The 17,369-nt window shown below is 45.2% G+C and overlaps 1 protein-coding gene across 4 annotated transcripts in view; it reads left to right on the plus strand.

Annotated features, from left to right (window-relative positions):
- Window positions 1-17,369, plus strand: part of bcas3 (BCAS3 microtubule associated cell migration factor) — a 212,175-nt gene that overhangs the window by 46,399 nt on the left and 148,407 nt on the right. For all 4 annotated transcript variants that reach the window (XM_030381777.1, XM_030381779.1, XM_030381780.1 and 1 more), the window contains exon 15: window positions 4,358-4,733. In XM_030381777.1, the coding sequence (XP_030237637.1) occupies window positions 4,358-4,733 (376 nt within the window). The remainder of the gene's footprint in view (window positions 1-4,357; window positions 4,734-17,369) is intronic.

Genomic DNA, 17,369 nt, shown 5'->3' on the forward strand with positions numbered 1-17,369 from the left:
TACTGTAAAGGACTGCAATCCTTAAAGAGCCAGTGTACCCAAACCCATTTTATAACTGAAATAAGACTCAAATGTACAAATAGGGGGTAACCTCCTATGTTTTTGTCATTCTCCACAAAACCCAGTATGACCGTTCCACTCTGCTTTGATCGCAGTGGTCTGAGGGCCTTTTCCAAGGCACTCAGACGTCACGACCAAGGGGCACCGGCGGCATGGTGTGTGTGGAGAACGTTGAGCTAATGCAGACACTTATAGTGCAACGCCACAGTGTGTGAATGGTGAAGCTCCGTCTGAGCAGCGGTTTATTGAATGTCTGCGTTCGAGCGAGGGTTAGGCTTCCTGGACCCCTATTAGTATAACTCTAAGGTGTGCAGCGCATTTCATGTTCAACATCGCTCATTATAACGCTCATACACAACGACGGTACTAAAAATGTCTCACAATGTTGGCTTGGGTCGTTACCATGGGGATGACAGGCCCCCCTGTTTTCTAAAACTCAATCCAAAACACATTTATTTTAATGTCAGTCTTGCAATTCCAGCTGAAATAGTGGGTTCACATGCTCTTTAAATGACTTTGCGAGGTTTGAGAAATATCAGATATATCTCTTAACTCTCACTGGAACGTGTCAGTCGCCAAAACAATAAGGGGCCAAAGAAGTGAAGCTGGAGATGACTTGGAGGACCCCAAGGAGTTTGGTTGATTGTTGGGGCTTCCTGCAGCCCCCACAAATGTTCAAAGCGCCTTACTCCTGATGTATACACATTCTCAAGCTCAAGTACAATTGCTAAATCAACCCATTTGCTCAAATGCTCAAACATGCCCCTTTTGATGGGTGCGGGCCTAAGCGTATGCAAAGACATACAGTCCTTCCAGAATTTTAGCAAAACATAGCCCACATCTGGAGTGGTTCACGGTTTCAACTATTCGCTGATTTGTCAAGCAGGGATCGGGCAGGAGGTTCACATTGTAAGGTAATCGCTGATTGGTCGAGCAGGGACTGGGCGGAAACTTCACGTTGCCAACAGCGATCAGGCATAGTGTTTTGTTGTGTGTTTGACAGCCAAACAGAAGATATTTATTATTACAATGATACGTATGTTATAATTAACACATCATAGCGAAATCAAAGCACACATTCAATCGGTTGCGATACAATTGGTTGCGATACAATCGGTTGCGATACCCCCAACGGTTTTCAGTGGTAATACTCAACATATTTTTTATGTAGCCCTGTAGAATTTAGGCCTATGTCTCTTTCAAAATCGGTTCAATAGAGCAGACTTTGTGTTCGCTATTCCGTTTCCAAATTGCTTGTCGCCTCTAGTACAATTTGGGTCAGAAACCGCCCCCTTCAGTACACGTTGAAGAGACATGGAAGTAACGACCCCATGTGTCTCGTTATTCCTCTGATAACACAGTGACCAACAATAATTAAATATTACCGTAGTTTCTTTCATCAATAGCGTTATTGGTTTTTATCCACTTTTATCGGCTGTGATTTAAATATTTTTTGAGCATTGACACAAAACGCCTTCAGGCCTTTCTTTGGTTCCGTCATATCAACTGAACACGTGCTTGTGTGTACACACACACACTCTCTCCCCACTCAAATATATATAAACGCTGACTTTTGGTTAATGTACAACCCGTGCAGCAGGTCTGCTTAACTGAACACGGAATCTGCTTTGATCCGGTCGTAAAAACACCACACACAAAAAGAAGCAACGCAGAACGCCGGCCTCGCTCCGGTGATCAGGGCCACGGAGGTTATCAGTGCACACACAAACACACACACACACACACACACACACACACACACACACACACACACACACACACACACACACACACACACATATACACACACATACACAAACAAACACACATACACACACACATACACACACACACACACACACACACACACATACACACACACACACACACACACACACATATACACACACATACACAAACAAACACACACACACACACACACACACACACACACACACACACACACACACACACACACACACACACACACACACTGGATGGTGATAAATTGTGCACTTAGGTGGGCGGAGCGGCGCGTCCCTTATCTGTCTGGGAGCAGCCAAACACGCGGCTGGCTGTCAGTGACCCAGGGCCGGGCCAGGTAAACAGACCTGCAAACTGATAACAGGCATGAGGCTCTGAGGTACCGATGGGGGGAGAGGAGGAGGAGGAGGAGGGGTACATGAAGTTCCAGAGCAGCGGGGCGACGATACCTGCGTTAGTTCAGTCGTTTTAATTCTTAGCGTCCTGTGCTACATTCTTCGTTACTTACTTCACGACGTATTTTAAATGAAGGGCAATGGATTTGTGCTTCCTTGTTTGTTTGCCGTGTATAGCGTCATTTGTGGCAGCATGAAGCTTTCAAGTGTGGCAGCCCCTGTTTCTTGGCCCTCCATTTTTCCCCGCTCTTATCCCTCCATCAGTATACATTCCTGCGATGCCGCAGGTGAGTTCCTCCCAGGTGAGTGGCGCTGGCTAATGTCCCCGACCAGTGCCACTGAAGGAAAAAAGATTCCTTTCCCTCAGCAGACACTTTAAACACACCTCTCTGGCATATCTGTGTCTGAACTGTCCAGGGTGTCATCAGTTCCTCCTCCTCTGTGGATAAGGAGCCAACAGAGTGCCATTGAGCACGGGGTACCGGGATCTGCTTTGGTCTGGGCAGACGTCGCCGTGTGTCTCTATGTTAGTGTGTGTGCGTGTTTTTGTGTGTGTGAGTGTGTGTGTGTTTGTGATACTGTGTTAAGATATTTCTGGGAGTGTCTCTGCACCTTAAGGTGTTGGCTCACCCACGTGCACTGGTTTTAAGTGTCAAGATGTTGACACAAATATATTGAAACACTATAGAGTCAAGGCATACCAACACAGCACTATCACAACAGACAAGATAACAAGTGTTTAAATATCCTTTCTCTACCATGCAGGCTGTAGTCAACCAGGGCAAGGGTTAGGCAATAAAACACCTCCCCCCCCACCTTACAACCCTCTTTACTCCTATAAAATATAGAAGGCTGCCTTGTGGGGAGGATGAACCATACACTTAGGCCTTAGCTGGTAGCACACTAACACAACAGCGCTCAAGTGTGTATATCTGACCAATACCTGGCTGATGGCCACCAAACGGGATGGTTCTCTTTCCACCTTCATCCAAACCCAAATGATCTCCTTTGTTCTCCCTCCTCCAAACACCTTATCAATCAACACCATCACTATCTCATTTGGCTTTCTCTATCCCCATTCTATCCATTCCTCTCTGTCTGTCTGTCTGTGTCTCTTTATTTCTTGCTCTCACTGTACACACACACACACACACACACACACACACACACACACACACACACACACACACACACACACACACACACACACACACACACACACACACACACACACACACACACACACACACTGACACACACAGAAACAGTTACACACCTCTCTCACTCGCTCTCTAAGCCTATCTTGGTCTGGTCTCCTACATGTCTGACAGGCTCATTGAGATGCTATCTAAACTATGTGTCTCCAGTGAGACAGTCAACGTTGGGGTAGTCTGTGCTCAAAGAAAGGCTGTGTGTGTGTGTGTCTTCAGTTTTTTTTTGCTTCTTTCAAACAGCTCCTCACCTTGTCTCTGCTGAGGCTTTTTGGGTTAATCCCCAGCTCTGCCCCCCTGCACACACAAGGCACACCGAGACTGGTTTAATAGGAGACGCCTCCCACTATCTGACTCCCAGAGGGGTAGACGGTGTGTGATGGTTTGGGATAATCCAATCAAAGTGTTTCTAACTATGAATTGTATAATCCTGATCGTAAATATATGTTGATTCATCCATCATACTTGAAATTGTGAAAGAATAAATATATAAAGAATAAGAGTTTTGACATCATTGTTTACATTTCCGCTACTGACTCAAGCCACCCGTGAAGTTTTTTTGCGCGTCACACTTTGAAAACCTGTGGTATGAGGTACCAATCCCCGGTTGAATCGCTGAGCTCGGAGAGCTGTTACTCACTGTTGCCGAGGCCTGTGTTTAGTGGGACATTCACATTTGCATAGTTCAAATAGCAAATTACATTTGATACTCAATTTCACATTTTGCCTGTGACCTCATTAGGGTGCTGCACCATCTGTGATACCCCTATGATACGTTTTTCCACCATTTCCTCACTTTGACTTTCAAGGATCCGCGATTCCATAGTTGGACGTGATGATGCCCACTGACGCAGCTATACCAATGGGAATTAATGAATCGTGTTGGTGCTCTTCCATCTGCCCCCCCCCCCCCCCCCCCCCCCCCAGGTCCAGGACATGTGCTTCAGCCAGGACAGCCGCTGGGTGGCGGTCAGCACCCTGCGCGGGACCACCCACGTCTTCCCCCTCAACCCGTACGGCGGCGCCCCGTGCGCCCGCACGCACATGTCCCCCCGCGTCGTCAACCGCATGTCCCGCTTCCAGAAGAGCGCCGGCCTCGAGGAGATTGAGCAGGAGCTCAACCGCAGCGCGGCCGCAGCCGGAGGAGCCGGAGGGGGGGGCGGAGGCGGCGGCGGCGGCGGTGGAGGAGCAGGAGCAGGAGGAGGTGGAGGAGGAGGGGGCTGTGTCCTGGGGAGTGGCGTGGGTGGACGCTGCAGCCCCATACCTGGCCTCTCCAGCAGTCCGTCAGGCTCACCGCTACACGGTAAGCGCACAGAGGATGCATGCTAAGGGCCCTGCTATTAACATGTAATGAGGTTGTAGGTGTCCTTATGCTTCCTAAGGTCATCCTGAAATACACTTTTTAACAATAAAAGCTCCCTACACCCCGACAACATTTGATTAATCAGACGGAGGCCTGTAGGAAGGGGTGGGAGGTTTTCTGTAGAATCCTTACAAAATCTCGCTTACCATGCCAAACGCTGCGAGCCCTATCGTTAATGGAGCTGTAGGTACGATTTCAGAGCCGAAATGCAGTGAGAATTGTTGTTATCATTGACCAATTTTGAGCCAATTTAAGTAACACTCCCGGCTCATTTGTGACCATTTGGGGTATTTCTTTCCTCATTGGTTCCGGGACGACATCTTGCCTGTCCATTACATTTGGGCATACAGCGTTATCACCTCAATGTAGAGAGTCGGAGCAGAGAGAGTGACTTATATTGGGTCGTGTTTTCTCTTCTATCCTTTTCCTTCACCTTCACCTTCAATGCATTCAGTGTTGAACAACATTTATCATACTAACAATCAATTCATTGATAAGAATGAAGAATGAAATTTAGCATATTATCAGTTCTACAGAAGTTTGCAGGGAATTTATTTTATTTTTACATTTAAACATGAAAGCAATTAATGGATGATAGTCGTTTGATTGTTTTTGTCTGTTCTCAAGATAATGTTGCTGTTCTACGTCAAAGAATATGTCATGAAGTTAAGAGTGTTTGTATGCGTAAGAAAATATTTCCGGGGAGGGAAACTCACTCCAGCTCAGAGACAAACACGTCTGGGGGGCCGGAGCTTCTCGATGAGAACACGAAAACAAAGCAGACTACAGCAAAGATCAAAAGCATTAGAGTCATCTAATCGGCCTCACCGTTATCGAGCCAATTCCTGGTGTCACCAAAGAGTACAGAGCAGTTCCATCCTAATTTGACTTTTGCGAGACTATGAATCTTTCCTTTTTATGGAGTTTCTTTGCAGCTTGTCCAGATTCAGGGGACGGATCCAGGGAGCCTCTGAACTGACCTTATCTGTTCACTAACGTTAATGGAAAAATAAAAGTACATAATAGCACAGAGATAGCAGTTAAGAAAGGAGAAACGCATCTTAGCATTAACTAGATCCAATTGAAACTATCGCTAGTGGGCCACGAGTACGCGGAGGCGGCACCCTCTTACGCAGCCCCAAACAGCCCACACATTTGCCAGGCTGTTGGGCCGTCTGCACGGTATCTTCCCCTCCCTGGAAGTGCTTTAGTAGAAGTAGCACCGTGTGATGGGCAAGAAGGTATCATCATTTGAATTGCTTATTTTACACAATATAGCACCCTGTGCTTGTGTGAGTGTGTGTGTACGTGCATTTGTACGTCTGTGTTTGCAAATGCACGCCCTATGAAGATCTTGTCCTCTAGGACTCTGACCTGCATGTCCCAGCCTTGGGTTCCATGTTTGTCAAACACCACGGCTGGCTGCTGACACTGTCTGTGTGCCCTCTTTGCACTCCTGGACACCAGTAGACACACACAGACACACACAAACACATACTTTCTCTCTCACCACAACATCAAAGAGGTTCCAGTGAGTATTCAAAGAAATATGTGCCAGAAGATCTCTGTAAGCTGTATCTTGACTTGGCATTCGGTGCATGTCCTCACCACTCAGTCTGAACACACACACACACACACACACACACACACACACACACACACACACACACACACACACACACACACACACGCGCGCACACACGCACGCACGCACGCACGCACACGCGCACACGCGCACACACACACACACAATCGCATGCCGTGTGTTATAAGGTGCACACAGCACTCGGGTCAGGGACGAGTCATGTTATCGTCAGTTCTCCCTCCCTCCTCCCACTCTTCCTTTTTTTTTTCCTGCTCGACTCCCCCAAATTTGCTGTGGCGCCCTGGCTTCCTCTCTGCCCTTCCTGCCCTCCCTGGCGGAGACCCATACCCCTTGCCTACCCCCCCCCCCCACCACGCACACCACACACACATAAACACCTGTGATGTATGTTTAAACATACACGCTCACACGTCGCGCTGCTGGAGCGGTCCATTATCTATCCGGGGGGGGGGGGGGGGGGTCGGGGTGGGGGTTGTACGTGTTTGGTCAGCGGGCGATCGGCTGCCACGAGAGCAGAGAATGGGAATCTGAGCGGGGGGGAGTAGTGGGTTACATCAAAGGCCGCCAGTCAGAAGGTGAAAGTGTGCGCACTAGCTAATGTGGCGCAATAGAGAGAGAGAGAGAAAAAGCAGTGAGCACGGGATGGAGAGGGAGGGAAGTGGAGGGGGAGAGAGAGAGAGCAAAGAGTAAGATAAGTTGGCAGTAGCAGCGTTGAAAGCCGGGGTCTTGCGGAGCGTGATCGTAAATCACACTTTGGTTTCAAAGGAGGGCATTAGGGCCACCTGTCAACAATTAGTCCTTGCTGCGATCTCTTTTCTTGCCCTGCGTGTATGTGATTGTGTTTTTCTTTGTGTGTGTGTGTGTGTGTGTGTGTGTGTGTGTGTGTGTGTGTGTGTGTGTGTGTGTGTGTGTGTGTGTGTGTGTGTGTGTGTGTGTGTGTCTTCAGTTTGTGTGCTCATTCCACGCGAGAGAGAGAAGACAAAGAAGCCACAGGAGTGACACTTGAGGGGTAAATGTGAAAAATAGGGAACCAGTCAGACGCCTGCAGACTGCAGTGAAGAATGGGCGCCGCTACTTGGCCCTCTCTCACATCTCAATCTCCAGATATTCCCCTAAACTCTGTGTCTTTGCAGAGCATCCGGCTCCATCCACAGGAAATTGTAGACAGGCTCTTGTGCTCCTTTTATCAAGGTGTTAATGCATGCCACATGGATGCTAGCTCAGGATATATATTTATAGAGAGAGAGATATGTAGACACATAGAGAGACAGACCCCTTGCGGTGGGAGGTGAGAAGCAATCGTAAAGGATCAGAAAAGGGTGTGAGGGGGGGGGGCGAGGTTGGGAGACATTGGACGCTGTTCACGTGTGTATAGCTTTCCCCACCAGCAATCACAATGTCCATGTCATCAGACACAGACCGGTCGAGTGAAACAATGCAGCTGTAGAATGTTCTCCTTTATTTATTTTCTTGCTTAGCTGGGTGTGAATTGTTTGGTGGGTAGGCCTAGCCACAACAGCTGCCCAGTGATTGTCGTGAAGGACGACGCTTTTTGTTTTTATTTTGTTCTTTTTGGGGAGGGGGGAGTTGAGGAAACGGTGGAAAAGTACACATCCTTCTCAAAGCTGCCAGCCTTGCCTCCAGGCAGACACCTAAATATAGAAGCTGCAATTGGCTTTCTCTAGTTCTCCTCCAGGTTTATATGGGGAACAGCTATTTACATCCCCACACGTTGATTCTCCCTTGTTTTCGGTGGGGGTAGCTTGGTGTCCAGTGTGATGGAAGGATTGTCATTTGAGGTGATGACCTGTAATTTGTCTTGAGCTGTCCGGCAACAGCAGAGACACTTTGTGGCTGTGCTCCTTCAAGGGTGATTCATAAATGGTTTCTCTAAGCTAGGGATTGGTGATGTATCGTGTATCCCCTACATGTATATTTCCTATGTTGGTAAGTTTTGATGAAAAAAAAAGTTTAAAAGTCATCAATTTAGTTTCAATTGAATTCAATTAATGAGTAGACATGGGAAATCATGTTAACATGGATTCTATCATATACTGTGTATTCCTATACAGCATATTCATGACTTGGGTCCTCAATGTAATATGAAAATTGTTTGTTTTTAACACCTTAACACCTTGAAGTAACAGTGACTGCTGAAACATCTGATGCCCAACATTAAGGTTGAAACCAACAAACTGCTATGCTGCTCATAGATGGATTCCGTGAGCAGATTCACTTTGTTCCAATCTCAATGCCTCTTATAATAGAAATATATACAAAAACCTAATGTCACCTAGTCAGAGAGTAATTGTGACACCGATTCTCCCATCTAGTTAGTTCCTGTAGGTCGTTCTGAGATCATTTTGTGACGCAACATCATGAATAAGGCCCGAGGAATGGGTTGTTTGTGGACAAAGAGCCGGCTGGTGTAACGGCTTAAACAGGCGGAAAAATGTTTGTTCGTCTGTGTGCGGTGTGTTTTTCATTGCATATTTATGTATTCGTTGTTGCTTTTTTATTTTATTAATCTTTAACAAGATGGCGTGGGTGTGATTTAAGTTTGCATGACTGCTTGCCAGCTATCTTCCGGTTATTCACTCCCTAACCATGAAACATCAACATGGGGCTATTAGTGCAACAGATTTCTCTCTTCACATGGCCAATGCCCCGGTGGTCCGAAACATGGGAGACCATCTGAGGGAGGGGGGGGTGGGGGTTGACGCGTGTTCACAGGATTGGCGTCGGAGCCAGAGAAAAACAAGGTGTGACAGGAAACTGTTAATCCAGCGCTGATAAAAGGCGCACTTCCTCCTCACTATTAGCAGAGTGGCGGATCGCCTATTTAGGCTCGGGCTTTTGGACCTTTTTTATCCCACATCCTTCCCCCGCGCTCCCGACGGCCCCGCCTCAGTCATCATCCCTCGCCGAGGGAGAGAACACACCAACACATTTGTGACATCTGTGGCAACAAAGTTAATCCCATGTATTCCATTTTTATCCTTGAAGTCCATCAGTTGCCACGCATACACGTGTCACAGCAGTGACTGGTTACAGTTGTTTGTGGGCTTTTATCAGGTTTAGTGCGGCAGGGAGAACAGCATGTAGAAGAGGAACCGTACCCCGTACATGCATGCATTCAGGCACACATGCACGCTCACATCCCATGTGCTAGCCTGTGAACTTAAACTGTCCCACCTACATTCATTTCAGTTTTTGTTTAAGTGCTGCTCATCCTGGAAATGCTGAATATTGAATAGAAAAACATAAAATACACGATTGAGTTATTTAGCCTACTTATGTTTTATTTTCCTTATTTTCTGTCTTTGAAATAACAGTTATCCCGTTTTAAACTGGTTTACCTTGTGAAACATTCTGTGCTACCGGTTATGTCCTCGGTGTGGCACTGGTGGTCAGGATTCTTGGCAGGTAGTGAGGGAGGCAGGATCAGAACAGGCTGCACAGCCAGCCAGCCACTCAGCCTGCCAGACCTTATTCAGAGAGAGAGAGAGAGAGAGAGAGAGAGAGAGAGAGAGAGAGAGAGAGAGAGAGAGAGAGAGAGAGAGAGAGAGAGAGAGAGAGAGAGAGAGAGAGAGAGAGAGAGAGAGAGAGAGAGAGAGAGAGAGAGAGAGAGAGATGCTTGAATTATGCTCTGAGGCTTTCGCTTCGATGCAAATCTAACACAGAGAAGGAGGGGGAAAGGGAGAGGGAGATCTGGGTAATACTTACAGCATTTTTATGAATGGTCAGTTCCTCACGCTTTTTGTTTGAGGCAGTCTGGGTTTATTGAATAATTCTTGGGAGGCACAAATGATTCAATGTGTTCTTTCTTTTTTTAATTGCTTTAAGGTCTACAACTCTGTCATACTAATATATTGGCATTGGACTTTAATAATAAGCCAAAATAATAATCTCTCAAATTTCAAAAGTAATGGTTAAACTAGTTTTGGATTGGATTGGATTTGATGCAATTCCAAGTTTGCATCAACTTCTGTATCAGTAAGAATATATATATATTGTAAATATAAGTAATATTACCCTTTCAAATATACCGTAGCATTTGATTTAGTTAATTGTTAATGGTCCCTTTATAAAGTGAAATCACGGGTGCTGAATTACACTTTGAAAATGATAACAACAAAGCAAAGTTTTTCATAAATCTAACCCAGTGTGCCTCCTACAAACTCTCATGCGATTGAATATGTAAACAGTTAAATTAATGCGTACAGATATTCATTGCTAAGCGTATTTGTGAAAATAGTTGATTTTACAATTGTTTAGCTTTCTGTGGAACTCGAGGCTAGGCTTTTGGCTGTTGGCATATTTCGTTCACCAGTTGTGCTGTCCATGAGGAGCGCTATAAAAAGCTTCTTGTGAAGGCAGAGGCTGAAGGCTCCATCCACTCTGTCTCCTCTCCTTCCCTGTGGTCGTCAGACCAGCCAGAGCCCGTTGCTCGGCCTAAGTCAATAAACGGAAAGTGTGGCCAAAAAAAGACCACACTACAGTCAAACAAGCTGTTTATCCTTGAAAATTAGCCTTCCCCTGTACTTTTAGAGGCGTTTTAAGGAAACCAGAAAGTCTACACGATGTAAAAGGCCGTGGGTCTGGGCCGGCTTCTGCCAGAGTTATGTCTTTTTTTTTTCTTCATGTTTTTTAATATCTCAATCTCCGCAACCACTAATCCCTCTTATCACCATGGACGCTCGCCACTGCACTCATCATTATTTGATTTGCAAAATTGTAAGGTAGAGATAAAAAATGTAACCGGTTTGTTTTTTGTACACTGAGCAGCACTTGTGGCTTTAAGCTTATTACCATGTGATCGACAATAAAACACATTGCGTTCAAGGTCTTTAAGCCCATTCGGTCAAGTTTACATATTGGTGCCATTATTGTGTTGCACTAATTTGTACAAATTTTCTCCTTGTTCAGTATTTTTGTATTTTATATAAAATAAAACTATGTCATTGAATATGCTCCCATTCCATTATCACCATTATACAATTAAAGACATATCTACCAACAATTTTAGTCTGTAATATCTATGATATTACAGACTACGATAATACTATAATATAATATTAATAATACTATAATAATATGATATGTATTAAGGAATATTAGAAACATTAATCTATTTTATTCTACTACAGTCTATCAAATAATGTTTTCTACAATCATATACTCCTGTTGCATTGCAATAAGGCAAACTAATTTTATATTAGTCCAAATCATAAAACATGAACAAGACTGAGAATAAAAAACAACCACAATATCCTGTTTGAAAACGTATTTACTTGCCTGTAAACAGTTTTATACTTTTCTAACTAGTAAATATCTGTAATAAATATTAGTTCTTGGACTTTTCATTGATTCAATGCAAACACAAATTAATCTATTGATCTACTTTATTTAACAACTAAAATGGGAATTTGTAGACAGCTTAAAATTAAGCTTATTTACCTTGAATCTGACAATGTATCATCCTCAATCCTAAAATATTTTTAGGTTGTGACAAAAATATCAGGCAATTCACTTTCACTTTCTCTCAGTGCGCTTTCTCTCTCTCTCTCTCTCTCTCTCTCTCTCTCTCTCTCTCTCTCTCTCTCTCTCTCTCTCTAGTTAATTGTCCATGCTTGACTCTCCTTCCAACTCTTGATGATGAGCAGTTTGCAGAACCAGACATCAGGTGGAAAGAGGACAGAAAACAAAAGAGTTGTTTGCCAGTGCTTTTTTTATTTTTTAAGGTTTGAAGAGGGAAAGAAAGAAAACAAGACATTTTTAATGGTTTGTGTGTGTGTGTTTGTGTGTGGGTGTGGGTGTGTGTGTGTGTGAGCGTAAATGCAGAACCAGAGACCTTTTCCTCTGCCTTTTTTGTGTGTTTGTATCAGGACAATAACAAAACACCATTTTTTTTTTTTCAATTATTTATCTGTTACTTATGTGCTTCTACTCACATATCTATTTTATTGTATTATTATTATTTTACCTCTTAATGTATTCATTGTTATATTCAATTATTTGTATTCCTATTTTATTCTTCAATTCACGTCAAGGACATTTTGTCTGCTTATGGCCAGCTTGCGGATCTGCTACACCTGGATATTTAAAATGCAGAGGCAATGATGGATTTAAGCTGTTGCTTCTGCCTTAGCAGACTGCTGGCCTTTTTTTTGTTGGTCCAGTCCCGCCCGACTTAGAATGCAATTTTACTACCAGCGATGAGGACGAGGCATTTATTTTTCACTGATTCACTGAACCATTTGCTCAAGAGTATTCTGCAGCCTAAAGCATCAAAACATCAAGCACGATTATTTGCCTCGTAGTTTTATTTTGTTTACAAAATGTATTCAAAAAGCCAATGAGAACAAATCATGTGCTACAACGCCACATATCCACAAAAATGATGGAATAGCCTCATACAGCATAGCCCCAAAAAACGTTGCCCCAAACTTATGATATGGGCAACATTGAGTGCCCAGTTTAGTTCTCAAGGAAAGTGTAATATGTTGTATATCGGTAAATGTTAATTGCCAGGGTACCTGCACATCGAAATTCAATAATGTTTGATACAATGTGCAATGGTTAACAAGCTGGTTGGAAGCTATTGGCAGCAGAATAACTCCAATCAGATTTAATTATGGTGGATTGTAAAGTGTCTTCTGGAATCTGTTAGTTACTAGATTTAGCCAGGATAATCTCAACCAGTAACAACAATTTGGGAGCGACAACCAATTAACATGATCAAATATACATGCTTTGTGCTGAAGGAAATATATTTTCTGTATTTACTTCACCTGAGGAATAATTAAATTATATGATTACATTACGTAAACAAATATATCCATACATTGATAAAAATAATGTAATAATATTTGAAAAAATAAACAAAATTTGTGTGTGTGCCAAAACTAAAACCATCCAACAACTAGAGCCAATCGGTGGCCACCATGGATTACTAGCTCCTTGACCTACAACGACACACACGCACACACACACACGCACGCACGCACGCGCGCGCGCGCGCGGGCGCACACACACACACACACACACACACACACACACACACACACACACACACACACACACACACACACACACACACACACACACACACACGGTCAGAATATGGTGTCATCTGATCCAGTACTCGAGCTGTCTGCCTGTTTGCCTCGCTCCCGTCTGATGAAGCAGTGTAAATAATAACATGCTGTAAACTTGAAGATCTCATTTCCTTGCCTCGTGCACACATGCTTTTACACTTGGCCAACGCACACATCGTCACTGCTTGTTGTTTCCTCTGAACAATCAAGTGTATGTTTTAGTTTGAATACTTGTTATCATATTCAATTATGACATTTCCACTTGGAAAGTCTATGCATAGAATGTGGTTTTAATCCACTTTGAAGTCACATATTGTACATTGCTAAACAAGGGCAGAATAATGACATGGATTGGCTCTGGCTTCAAACACAATGTCCACACTCATTCCCTTGAGAGGGTCCTAATAATTTGGATAATGTGCTTAACGACGCTCGACACTGAATAAACTTCTCTTTTATTCCCCCCCCCCCCCCCCCAAACCCTCTCCATCATCCATCATAAACGTCACCAACAAACACAACACGTCCTTGCAATGTTTTTGTCCACCATTTCACGGCCCTGCTCGTGCTTCTGGCCTCTTCCCAGCCGACCTCCCGTCACGTTCACCTCCCCCTGCCCCTCCTGGACGCCTCCTCCTCCTCCCTCTGCCAGCCGTGCTCACCCACCTCCTCCATACCCTCGAGCAAAATTCAAATCCGGACTCGGCGTGGCTCTCGCGCTCGTCAATAGGAAAGGGTGTGGGACTGTCCTTTTCCTTGCCTGGGCTCATCCGTTGGGCACGTCTGCTTATATCAGATGCAAATCAGGGATTAAACGAGCTGAGGGAAACATGAGCGCGGGGGCCGAGAGCGTGGGGAGGGCGAACGAGGCAAGACACAAGTCCACCGGGGAGGCGGCGGTGGCCGGGCTGGAGCGCCCGAGAGGTGAGAGGTGGATGCAAATGCTGTTGAGACTAAAAGGACAAGCGGTGGACAGTGATGGACACGGGGGGACTCTGGGAAAGTTTGGTCGGGGCGGGGGATGGGGGAGAACGGGGGCCGTACGGGGCTGGTGGTTTCTTGGGTGACCTTTTGGCAGGACAGGAGTTTTTTTCTCATTACGACGACGGGGGCTGAGGATTTGCATTGATGGATCTTCTTTCCATGGGACTGTCATGTATCAGTGCTCCGGCACATCACACACCCCGGTCATTAATCAAATCACAGCCTCTCGTCTCCCAGAGCCGCCGCATCGGGACTATCGGTCTGCCAGACGTTCTGTTCTTCTCCTCTTTCCCCCTCACTCGCTCACTCCTCTTACCTCTCTCTCTCCCTTCCATCCAGCCTTCTCTTTGATCTGTTACTCTCTATCACACGATAAGATCCCAGTCACCCTAAATCCTTTGATTGGCCATTTTTGGATGTACTCTCCCTCCCATTCCCACCTCCTCTTTGTCTTTCTCCCCTTCCTCCTGCTGCCGTCTGTCTGTCCATCTGTGTGTCCTCTTCCTGACACCAGCCAGACAGCCCAGACGCTGTGTTGTTTATGTATCATCTTCTGGCGGTGCGTGTCCCTTTACCGACACACTTGCGTCAGAACTAGCTGGCGCTGGGTGTCAACCCAACCCCGCTACTTAACCCGCCGCCGCCCCTGCCCCAGACGCACGCACGCTCAAACACACACAGACATTCTGACTGACACTGCAGTGATATGACGGCCAAGTCAACACTGATCGTGGCCTTCCCTTCCAACCCTCTTCCCCAGTCAAACAACACCTGTTCCGTCATGCTGCAGCCTGCAGAGCTGCCGTGGGGTTGGGGGGGGGGGTTTGTACGACTAGAGGTTAATAATGCAAAGACCTGAAGGGCTCGGGTCCCCAGCAAAGTGAATTGTCCGTTTTGGAAGGGGATGCTAAACTCATTAACATTTTTTTCCTTCCCTCCTCTCTTTGGTCTGTGAAGCACCATTATGGCTTTTCAGGCTGCTTCCTGTACTGATTTTTTTCGTCCGACGTTGGGCCCTCCAAACAAAAGGTGCCCAGCCTTGGGGGTGTACCTCTTTTGAAATGTGAAGGACCCTCAAACGCTGCACAGCAGAGGCCCCCAACATTAGTATCTGGAGCTCAGGAGAGGAGGTAGAGAGAGAGCCAAGAGAGAGAGAGAGTCTTGTGCAATGGTCTCTGTTGCTTAATGGCTCCACCATTGTGGTTCCACCAAAGACCTCTAAATGCTGGCCCCCTCCATCCCCATCCTGCCGCCCTGCTCACACAAACATTTCTTTTGGAGGACACAAAGCAGGGGTCTTGGCAGAACTAATACAACTCAGCTACAGGTTAATGATCTAAAAGATCGGGAGCCCAGAACACTCACGCCCGATTGCGGCCACCATATAATGACATGACACTCTTCTCCTGCTCTCATGTAATATCCTATAGGTCTTCCTTGTTTCCTCTGTACTTAACTTTGATTTAATCCAGTGTTTAATTGCTGTTTTCTGCCTGTCTGAATGTAACAATAGGAACAATATGGGGTTCAACAACATTCAGAGATCACATCGTGTCACGATCTTGAGATTATTCCCTCGTTTTGCTTTGAAACTAATTAAGATGTTTCTGGGCTCTCACAGCGGATGGAGGTGAAGAAAAGAAACAGGAATTCAAACATTCATACCTAGATTGTACTTGTTTTTTCTAGTTTATTTAGTCTCTGATGGTTGCAATGAAACAATGTAGCTTACAATTTTTATTAAAAGGTGGCAACAATATTTAAAATGTCGATTGTTCAGGATGACGGAATATGCAATCGAAAAATAATTCATGATAAGCACTTCCCTTTCTACAATGAAGCTATTTAAAAATGACCCACAGACGTCAAGTTTGTTCCTCACGGCCTCACACACACGGACACCTTGGATTTGCTTAAAAAAAAAGAGGCCATGTATAAGCAACTTCTCATGCAATCATATGCCCTGTTGCGCCTTCCCAAGATCCAATCTGTCTTGTGAACTAAACCCTAACAGAGCCTGCAATCTGTTGGGCAACTAGATACACTCCGAGCACAAGCGTAGATGATGCATAAATAAAGATGAAAAAACAAAACAAACGCGCCCCCCCCCCCCCCCCCCCCCCCCCCAACATAGGCCCTCACCAGTGTTTCCCTCAACACGCCAGTGTTGCTGTTGGAGGCCATTAGGTCTGCTGGGAGCCCTTTGACATGCCCTGATTATGTTTGGCTGTGCTTCCACCAGGATATGTGAGATGAGATATGTTGCTCTGGATTATCAGACTGTGTGTGTGTGTGTGTGTGTGTGTGTGTGTGTGTGTGTGTGTGTGTGTGTGTGTGTGTGTGTGTGTGTGTGTGTGTGTGTGCGTTGTGACGAGTCTGTGTGTATGGCCTGTGTTGATTGGCCTTGATTAACAGACTGCCGTGCTCTAAAACCAGAGCTAGAGCCTTTGTAATGTAGCATCTTGAGCTTGTTACCTCCAATCAGTTCCAAAACGGGCCTTGAACCCAGGTGTGTGTGTGTGTGTGTGTGTGTGTGTGTGTGTGTGTGTGTGTGTGTGTGTGTGTGTGTGTGTGTGTGTGTGTGTGTGTGTGTGTGTGTGTGTGTGTGTGTGGACTTGCACGGGCTGTTGACTTAAGATTGTTGAGACTGGATTTTAGCGTCCCAAGAAAACAAACAAGCTTAAATCATATAAATTGCATTTTGTTTTTTACTCAGTGTAGAAATAATATATATCAGCTCCAAGTAAACAAGGTATCGAACCTTTTAGATTTGAAATCAGCATTGCTTGTTGCTCATGGTATAACACCTCTGGCACAAATATTTGAACTTCCTCTGTGCTTCTGGAAATATGACTTTTTGAATAATGCTGCTTACTGTTTATTTCC

This window comes from Gadus morhua, chromosome 16 (genome assembly GCF_902167405.1).
Source record: "Gadus morhua chromosome 16, gadMor3.0, whole genome shotgun sequence".
Taxonomy (NCBI): Eukaryota; Metazoa; Chordata; class Actinopteri; order Gadiformes; family Gadidae; genus Gadus; species Gadus morhua.